This window comes from Pyxicephalus adspersus, chromosome 4, assembly GCF_032062135.1.
Source record: "Pyxicephalus adspersus chromosome 4, UCB_Pads_2.0, whole genome shotgun sequence".
Lineage (NCBI taxonomy): Eukaryota > Metazoa > Chordata > Amphibia > Anura > Pyxicephalidae > Pyxicephalus > Pyxicephalus adspersus.
Window position 1 is genome coordinate 154,039,390 of NC_092861.1, and position 10,638 is coordinate 154,050,027.

The following is a 10,638-nucleotide window of genomic DNA, read 5'->3' on the forward strand; positions in this document are numbered from 1 at the left end:
TAATGGTGCACGCTGTCCCCAAGGATTCCCAGCATGAAGGTGAAGAGTTTGTCCATGTTCTGGGTCATCGTGGTCTGGATGTCCCTCCGTCGCTGGCTCGGCAGATTCTGAAACGTCACCACATCTTCTGCCAGCCGTAGGAGGATGAACATTACCAGCTCTGTCTGCACTTCCTACAGGAAACACACAGGTCACATGACTTATGGGGGCGCCAATGTCTCCCCGGGCTGCCCAGCACATGGTACATATAAAGGGGGATGGGGAATGGGGGTGAAGATCCTTACCCCATTCTTGGTCAGAGTGTCTAACTCGTTCAGCATGTCCGGCCAGTGCTGAGGCCATTCCCGTTTTATCATTTCCACCACAATCCTGGCCAACACGTCCTTGATGTGGCCCTCTTCCTCCAGAATGGGGCGAACGCCCTGCGGGTGATAAGAGTGCTGAGCTCAGAGACAGAAATTACACAGAACTTAGCGTTAGCATCGCACCGATCACCCCGGCTGTCCTTTCAGGGTTACAACGCGCCTCCTTTGTGTCATCGGATTGGTCACATGAGGAGCCTAATAAAACCAACCAATGATAAACTGACATCCAATCCCCTCCCCCCATGGGAACAATGCCCGGTGGAGGACTGCACACTTATCGAAGAAAACGCATCCAGGACCCCTCAATCCATAGAATTATTAAATAGACTATCATGGAACAACCTGGGTAATCCAGGAAACCTGGAATGGATACGGTACAGGGCTGAAAACATTTACCAACTATTAGCAAATGATTAGGAATCCATTCCAGGTTTGCAGGATCCCCCAGGTTATCCCATGATCCTCTCCAGTACTTTCTCACCCAATCAATGCTACAAGTAATGAATGGACTATAAGCAGAATTATCAGCAAGTTCTCCATCATTTGTACAGCGGGAAGAAGCCAGCTTTAGGTAAATGGTTGATGTATCTTCCCCTCTATAGGGGGGGGTTCTATACCCGGACCCCCCATCACAGACTGCTGATCCTCATATCAGTGGAGGCCTCACACAAACAATGGGGGAAGACCCGAACATTTCTGTCCTTCTCGCACTGTGCTGGGGAGTGATCAGGTTAGGTGACCTCAATGGTCCGCAGCAAATATATCGGAGAATACGGGACGCCCTAATCAATGTACAGCGCTGCGTAATATGTTGGTGCTATATAATATAATGTCTGCTATATGGGGGGTGCCAGCCCATTATATGACTACCAACCCAATCACAACACAAAATGATGGCTGTATGGGACCCAACACTGCACCATGGGGGAGGGGTCACAGGCCCCGGGTGTAAATTGCAGGATCCCCCATGGGGTGGATAAGACTTACCCCAGCCATGAGACACATCACACTGTCCTTCAGACAAATCTTCTCCTCTCGTTCCATGGCATTCCAGCGAAATCTGCACACAGGGGGAACAAACACATGAGGAGGGGAACAGCCAGAGGAACAAAGCAGCCCAACCCCCAAAATTATTATTATTTGATTATTATTATATTATTATTTGATTATAACATTTGATTATTAATGGCAGGCAAACACAAAGCATGAATCGGGAATTTTATCCTTTTTGGCTATTTGTAAAGCTTCAGGAATACTGAAAATGACCCCATGTGGAGGGGCTGCTCCTGCACTGCGAGGGGTAAATAATTGTCTTGGGGTGGTAGCAAACCCTGAAAAAAAGGGAAAAGCCCCCAAACCCGATGATTGCAAAGATATTTTAGGGGCAGCTGAATGCAGAGTGACCCCGCAGGGTGCCGCTTCAGGGCCACAAACCAGGATTTCTGCCCCCACCAATCCCAGAAGAGGGCAAAGTTCAGGGCTGGGCACCTCTGGGTCCCGCAGTGCCACGTTTACCCCGCACCCATAGGGTTGGGGTGACATCAGGTGACCTGGCTGAACTTCCTGTTTGTGGGTTTCCTTAGGACCTGTACAGGAAGCAGGGACAGGAAGTGCAGGACGGGGTTCTTCTTTAGGAGTCACCCAGCCATGGCAGATGGAAACCGCAGGCTGAGCTCAGTAACTCTCCGCCAACCATGCAGAACGCAGAGACACCGCACAACACCAATCCTCGACAGCAGATCCGAGCGAGCCCGGCACTGCGGGGGATGGCACTTACTTGACAACATGCTCTAAAACCTGCAATCCAAAATGTCTGACGACCGCCGGCTGCGTCTTCTCTGCCAACTGCAGGCCGCAGGGGACACACAGGGGGCACGACTCCTTAAAGTCCTCACAGTACTGCAAGGGGGGAGACAAGGTCAGGGGGCCCTCAGATACACCCCATCCCCCCACCGGCATTCCTAATACCCCAATACCCCCCTACTGGCATTCCTAATACCCCAATACCGCATCCCCCCCACCGGCATTCCTAATACCCCATCACAACCCTACCCCTATCCTACTTACCTCCTGACTACCTACCTCCATCTTACTTACCCCTGACTACCTACCCCTATCCTACTTACCCCTGACTACCTATCCTACTTACCTCCTGACTACCTACCCCATCCTACTTACCTCCTGACTACCTACCACCATCTTACCCCCTGAGTACCTACCCCACCTACCTGATTCCCCTTAGTGTGTCATGTACTGTTGACCTGGAACCTGACCCCTTCAGGCCCCTCCCCCGTGCAGTTTGGCCACACCCACTACTCACCATGTTGGATCCCCCCATTATATATTCTTATAGTCACAGTGCTGCCCCCTGGTGGTTATTTGTTGGCATTGCTCTGACATTCTCTACTGGTCCCTTCCCCCCACAGATGTGCAGACAGATCTGACCCCTGGCTCCTCCCACATAGCACTATGGATTGCGGGCAGGATCGAGTGGTCGCTCTGATAGACATGGACTGTTTCTACGTTCAGGTGGAGCAGAGGCTGCGTCCGGAGCTGAAGAATAAGCCAGTGGCCGTGGTGCAGTACAAGACCTGGAAAGGAGGAGGGTAAGGAGCGGCCATGTTGTCTGTCTTCACCTACAACGCTCCCTTCCTGGTGGGGCCCTGCACTGCTGACTAGCAAGCCCCGCCTCTGAGGAGCCAACCCTGGGCTCTCTTCTGTACCACCCATCAGGGGAGGAGCCATTCTATGTCATGTGGGCGGGGCTGTGTCCCCTACACCTTATTTGCTGGGGTAATTGCTGCAGAATGTTAATAGGAGGTACTCCGGCTGCACTCCAGGGATTGGAGAACCCAGAGCCATCTGTGACTCCGGAGCCTTAGGGCAGATTTGTCATCAGCTATATAGGCAGCATGGGCCCCACTACAACCCCTGGCAATGCTGCCGTCTGCTTCTCTTCTATAAGGACGGCACCATCTTTGTTCAGCTATCACCCAGGCCCGCAGAGATCATACTTCTATAAACGTGTGCTGCCTCTGCTTCTTCTTGCACTGTACAGTCCCAGTGATCTGATGATATTCTATGTGCTGGGAATGAGAAGCAGGTAGGTTGTTGCTGAGTGTTGGTGTCAGTGGGGTGAACGCTGGCTTTTGTGTTTGGTTCATGTGAATGGACCCGTTCCACCTGCAGGTTTACCCCCCAATACCCCTCATATGGACCCCGCCTGCCCCTGGACTGTCCAGCCCATTGCTGAGCTGTATTTGCCCCATGCACAGAGAATTCTGCCCCATGAGGTATTTTCACCGCTTGTGATCTGAAAAAGATTTATAAACTGCAAAGTCTGCTTCCCTGAGGGCCACAGCACCAACTGGAATATGGAGGATGTCATCAGACGGGGCCCCGGGGCCACCATGGTACACTGAGTGTGTCTATGCATTGCGGGATGCAGAGCTTTGTTTTCCTGTAGGGAGCTCTGGGTGAATATCAGATGGGTGTATTGTGTGTGAATATTTTACCGGTGAGTAATATTTGATGATTTCCTCATGCAGGATTATTGCGGTCAGTTATGAAGCTCGGGCGTTCGGGGTGACCCGGAATATGATGGCTAATGATGCCAAGAAGCTTTGTGCCGACCTACAGCTGGCCCGTGTCAGCGAGGCTCATGGGAAGGCCGACCTCACAAAGTGAGTATGGGGGGGCTCCGGCTTTAGGGAAGTTTCCAGGTGAATGCAGCCATGACAGATCTACCTTTCAGGTATCGGGAGGCCAGCGTGGAAGTCATGGAGATCATGTCACGTTTTGCTGTGGTTGAACGAGCCAGCATTGATGAGGCCTACATAGACCTGACCGAATCTGTACAGAAACGATTAAAGGACATGGCGGGTCAGCCTGTATCTGAAGATTTACTGAGAAGTACTTATGTACATGGCTATCCTCAGGAGAACCTACCGTCACAGGAGAACCTACCCAAAGGTGACTCTATGGGCTGTACAACCAGATAAAAATAATGCCCCCTAGTGGGCAATGACCATCTCCATATCCCTACATGGCACCTTATTCCTTGCCGGTCCCTGCATTGACCCCCCCGGCTGTCTAAATAATGACGATTTATTCAATGTAAAAGCCGTACATATAAAATTACAAATTATTTTAAATTTCCCGGCTCCCAGACCCTCGGTCCCGCCCTCCATCCTAAGGCCGGCATCTGCTTCCCCGTCCTTGTGTCCCCATCGTACCGGGGACGCAGATGCCGGGCATCACTGGAGGACTCCGCTGGAACGTGGGAACCAGGTAGGGACATTAAAACTCCCCAACAATTCCACCCCGAGTGTGGCTCAGGGTTACCACTTTAGGCACTGAAAACTAACCGTGAGCCGCACTCGGCAATACCGCCATGGAGGTTAATGTGCCGGCTTGTCTTGCTCTGATTTCTAGTTCTGCACGGACAGTTCCATGATTATCTTACCAATCCTTAGTCCTAGATATAATACTTGCTGGCCATATTGTACACATTTTACCACCATGGCTGTCTTACCTGCCGCCCCCCTTCAGTGCTGTGACGTGTGCTTCAGTATACAGAAATAAAACATTGCTGCCAATATTATACATAGACAGATGGATGCTGTCAGCTATTGCTATTCCAAATCCAATATAAAATCAGTTTGGTATTAGGCCTTTGTTTTACCTGCACTAACCAGTCCTTGTGGCTCCCTTTAGTGATGGGGTGCTGCATTCCTGCAGGTATCTTTATTGCTGTATTGGACACCACGCCCCAGCTGCACACAAATTGCATTAAGATAACACCCCCACTAACACCCCCCCCTCGGTCTATAAGGCCAGAACCTGGGATCCATAAGGGTTTCATGGGTACTTGAGACTAAGGCTACGTACACACGTCAGATGATTCCCGTTCAATAATCGCCTCAGAAATCAGACGAGAATCTGGCATGTGTACAGACAATTAAGGAACGATCATAATAAAAGTGAAGGGGAGAGAGCACAGCAGGGTGCCGCTTTGTCGCTCTGCTCCCCCCCCCCCTCTCCATAGAACAGAATGGTGCTGTATATACAGAGCTTGTTCATGCATCGTCTTTGTGGTTGGAAAGATCCACTGACAATTATTGTATGTGTGTACCCGGCCTTACACAGCCCCACAAATCTGCACCATTGTTACCCTCCGTGTTTCAGGACAGAGCTGGGGCAGTAATCCAGGGTTAGGAATACTAAACATGCGACATCTTTTTACTATTTCCACCCTTTTATAAATCCCTACATGTCATTATACATGGATGTTATCTTTATAACGTGTATTAATCAGCAATGGATTTTGGTCATCTTTCTCTGTCAGAGGAGTTGCGCCGTCTCGGGATGGAGGAGTGGATGAAGTCCCTGGGGGCCCCTTGTAGTCCCGAGTTGTATCTGACTGTTGGAGCCATTATTGTGGAGGAAATGAGGGCAGCAGTTGAGGAAGAGACAACTTTCCAATGCTCTGCTGGGATTTCACACAACAAGGTAAACCGACGTGGCAGCATTTGTCAGTTTGTATTACAACGTATGTGTAACATTCATGTGTCAGTCATAGCAGAACTTTTAGGATTTGCTGTATAAAATGTGTGCTGTGTGGGTGCTGGATATGACAAGCATGTGAATGATTGTTACAATGAATCCTCATCACTCTGCCTGCGGGGATGGAATGAATGGTCATAATGACCTTTGTATCATCCGTGTTTATTATCACTTTGTAGGTTCTGGCAAAGTTAGCTTGTGGATTAAATAAACCAAATCGGCAAACCATCCTCTCCCAGAGCTCTGTGCCAGGACTATTCCATCAGCTACCTATCGGAAAGATGTGAGTATGGGGTGTAGAGTATTATGAGAAACCATGATCTGTATACATTGCCTACTGGTATTCAACAAACAGCACAGCAATCACACCAGTCTCCTGTCTGTCAGCTGTAAACCAAAGACGCTCCAATCCATCAACTGTGAGGCACAAGACACCTGTCACCTTACAAGTCTTGCAGAATAGTTTTGTATCATACATGCGCTTTACAAACACAAACTTTGGTCGTATACATGGTGCATATGGGGGAGGACTTGGATTGTCTTGCACCACCAACCAGTGCTCGGTCCATATCCATATTCTTTCCTCTGATCTGTCCTGCTCTGTTTGTCACTGCATCTCTTTCACTCTCTTATTAGACGCAATCTTGGAGGCAAACTTGGGACATCTATCAAAGAGATCCTAGGCGTGGAGTACATGGGTCAGCTGACCCAGTTCAGTGAATCTACTCTCCAAAGCCACTTTGGTGATAAAACTGGGTAAGTAAATTGTAGGGGGTGTGGTGGACAGAATTTCTGATGGCCCAGGGATTACTCAAACATGATTTGATGAATGATTTTATTTCTTGTCCTTTAGCTCGTGGCTTTATAACATGTGCCGCGGGATCGAAGATGAACCAGTGAAGCCGAGACAGCTGCCCAAATCAATTGGCTGCAGCAAGACTTTCCCTGGGAAGACAGCGCTGTGTACACAGGAACAGGTGAGGGAACCTCAGAATATCAACCACAACCCACCATTGCCTCTATCTCTGCAATTCTATTGGCTGTCTTTTTATAAAACAACACAAAGTTAGAAAAATTGTGCCAGCAGAGTTTTTATGATATATTTAATTTGTGGCGTGAAAGGGGGGACCTATAAATATAAAACAGTTCAGTCATTTCTATTAAAAGCGTACCTAAACTCAGAATTTTCACTTTACATAAAAGGGTACACAATCCTTTTATGTAAGGTAAAAATTCTGTTTTGGGGGGCTTTTTTTAGTTGGGTGCAGCACCGCTTTCTAATTCTTGGCAGCCTAGGCGGTGGAGAATGAATGGGAGCGCAAAGCCTCCCGGGACACCTATGTCAGGCATCCCAGGAGGCTCTTGGGCGCTCCTTCTGCGCATGCTTGAGCATCTCCCAAAGGAACCCTTTTGCGCAAAGAGAATTTTTTTTTTCGTGCCTGGGTCAGGTGACATTGGATGAAGAACCCAGAAGAGAAGACGAAGATGGCGGCGCCGGCTCCGGGACGGATGTTGGGACGATGCAAGACACCCCCGGAGTTTTTTTTTTTTTTAATTAAGTTCCTCTATAAAGTACTTCCAAAATGCTTTTTGATTTTTACGCCATGACCTGGATATACCATAAAAATCTGCTCAGCAATTTTCTTTGAGATTTCCAAGTCATTTATTGATATTTTTCATTCTTTTTATTAGTTACATGCGCCATATATTGCACTCTTCTCTTTTGTTTTGTAGTAACTTTTATTTAAAAGCCAAAAACATTGTGTTATCACGTGACAACCATTTTAGTTGTAGTATTGCTTTTACTTTCAGTGCTCTGGTAAATAACAGACAATTTGATCAATGAGGTCTTGTGTGTTGTGGTCTTTGGCAGGTGCAGTATTGGCTTTTACAGCTGTGTCTGGAGCTGGAGGAGAGGCTGAAGAAAGACAAGGAAGCCGTGAGTATTGGCCCTTTGGATCAGAAAATGCTGTATTCTCCCCAGAATTTTTTTTTAGCTATGGGAATGAGCCATAGGCGGTGGGCTGTCACTGTATTGTGACCCAACGTTTCCATAACCACCCAAAAACAGCCGGGTGGTTACTGAAAAGTGCCGGGTGGTGCGCCCAGCTTAAAGTGGCCGGGAGATCACTGAAATTATTGGGGGTATATTCAGCATCCCGGTACCGTATTTGTATTTCCACTCAGGGTTTACCAACCCATCCAATCACTTATCAATGCATATCTGTGCACTTTGTAAAATTTCCAGTTTCCATATGAATGTCATGCACATCCTCACTTACCTCTTCTGTTTCCTTTATTTCTTCCATCTCCTCTAGAACCACAGAGTGGCCAAGCTGCTGACAGTGGGTGTACACCGGAAGGGGGACCCCGGATGGAGCAGCGTTTCCCGTTGCTGTGCCCTTTCCCGCTATGAAGCGCAGAAGATTAGCAGTGATGCCTTTGTGCTCCTGAAAACTTTCAACACCGCTGGAAGCCACCAAGCAGCATGGTAAGTGGGGCCCCTGAGTACTTCTGAACATTATATGGGGACACAGCTGGCCAACCTCTAGGATGACAGAAGTCCTAAGAAGGGTTCCTGCCCCCCCCACAGGAAGGGAGGTTCTATTTTTGGTTTAGGGTCTAGGTGGTGGTAGGATGATTGCAGCCCCCTTCCTCCTACCACCTGGATGCTGCCTCTGCTTTTTCCACCCCCAATATGGAGTCTATATGGATTCTTGACAACAATGTTATTTAGTCTTCCTGCATTTCTCTATTACACAAAAGTCAAGAGTCATCCATGTTTTCCTACAGGTCTCCCCCCCTCAATCTGATACAGCTCTCCGCTAGTAAATTCACAGAGACCGCATCCTCTGGAGGTGGAATTGCCAGCTTTCTAACCAAGGATACAGCCAGTACGCAGAAATCTTCAGACTGGCCCACACCAATGACACCCAACAACCCTAAAACCCCTCCAAAGGAGCGCAAAGATCTGGTGAACAAACCTCCCAGCACAATCCAGCTGATGTTCCAGAGGGTAGCGGAGAAGAAGAAAGATGTCACAGAGGAGCAGGTTCTTCCCAATGCTTCTGCTCACAATTCAGATGATAAGAAAGAACATAGAAACAGCATGGAGTCTGAACAAAGATCTTTCTTTATGTCTAAATCCCACCAACGACTGACCGCAGACCAGGAGAAATCTGAACCTCTGAGTAATGTTAACGATGGAGAGACATCTTATAAATTATCTGATGACTTTGTAGGTTCATCTTCTGAGGAACCAGCGGAGGAGCAGCCTGGACACCCTAAGGAAGACCTAATAAACTGTGAGAAGTGTCACCAGCAGATCCTGGTGTGGGACTTCCCAGAACACATGGATTATCATTTTGCCCGGGAATTACAAGACTCTTTCTCCATTCCTAGTCCCAGCACTTCCAGACCAAACGTAACCCCCCAGGCCAGACCCAAGACCAAAACAAAGAACTATCCAACTCCGAGTGCAAAACGTGCCCGAAGTGAAGGCAGCAGGACTTTGGATGCTTTCTTCAAAAAATCTCCATAGAACTCGTCTGTTTTTACATTGTGTTCCTATGATGGGGTCCTATGAGGTTCACTTCAGGTTGGTGGTTAAGCAGCTGCCATGGCTGCTGTCATCCAGACTTTAATAAGCTCTGATCATGACAGGATGAGGGATTTTATTAAAAAAGATTTTTGATAAAAAAAATTAAAATGAAGTTGTGTGTACAATGAACCTTTTATGTACGGTATATTTGTAATTATTGTTATTGTATAGATGCGGTCATATTTATTGTATTTTCAGTCTCTGCTTCCTCCTGGAAGATTTGCTCAGTGATTTCGCTTTCTCATCATGTCATTGAGTTGCAGCAGTGGGGTTTCTGGTTTTATTTCGGGGTACACAAAGTCTGAAGAGAGAATAATATAGAACCATGGTGACCAGGAATGTGCATGGAACGTTCTCGTGTTATATCCATTCGCTCTGTGCTACACAATGTTCTGTGTAATTTATTATAAAGCTAAATGAAATAAATATATAAATATCAAACTGTGTACCTAACAAAGAATTCTCACCTGTGTAGCCTGGTGGGCAGCTCAGTTGGGGCAAACTGTCACCCTTGCTTTATTTTATGTAGGAGGGGTACAAAGTTCCCAATATCAGTAGCGACCACACAGAATGGTGAGTACTATGGACGATTCTGAAAACTCTTTGTTTGGTTTTTACCCTCCTGATGGGTAAGTGGCCATACACATGGGAAAGGTCAAATTCCTCATCCGTGCCCACTGCATTATATTCTGATGGTAATGCAGCTTCTCCAGCCAGGACAAGAAGTTGTGATTAGATTCATAGTTTGTTTAGGGGTTTCTTCCAACTCACCCACCCTGCTGGTAACTTTATTGGGCCCTTTGCCCTTCTACTTTCTATAAACTTTATGATAGCCCTGCGTTTTGGTACATTTTTCTGGGAAGATGTGGATGTAACATTTTAAGGCAAAGTTCTGAATTTCCTTAGCTCTATATGCTCTACATGCCTATATCGTATCTGTATTCAGTGTTTGGGTCTGTGCAGGACGCTGTATGACCACCTGTCAGTCTGTCTGTATGAGTGTTGTCAGCAGGTGTCTGTGATGATGTGTGTAACCTCTGACATGGGGGTTCCTGTGGACATCTGAGCTCACATTTGCTTTAATAAACTCCGGGGTTGCTTTGGCTG

At 47.6% G+C, this 10,638-nt stretch overlaps 2 protein-coding genes across 2 annotated transcripts; one reads left to right on the plus strand and one right to left on the minus strand.

Annotated features, from left to right (window-relative positions):
- Nucleotides 1–2,324, minus strand: LOC140329929 (exportin-5-like; the record flags this gene model as incomplete). The annotated part of the gene is given in 4 exon segments (XM_072410319.1): nt 1–173; nt 285–422; nt 1,353–1,425; nt 2,143–2,324. Coding segments are annotated over 4 exon segments (566 nt in total), but the record flags the coding sequence as incomplete, so codon positions are not given.
- A 467-nt stretch (nt 2,325–2,791) lies between these two features.
- POLH (DNA polymerase eta) lies at nt 2,792–10,638 on the plus strand (the record flags this gene model as incomplete). The annotated part of the gene is given in 10 exon segments (XM_072410043.1): nt 2,792–2,971; nt 3,914–4,048; nt 4,120–4,337; nt 5,713–5,876; nt 6,110–6,213; nt 6,567–6,686; nt 6,784–6,907; nt 7,804–7,869; nt 8,249–8,421; nt 8,724–10,638. Coding segments are annotated over 10 exon segments (1,989 nt in total). The 3' UTR covers nt 9,472–10,638.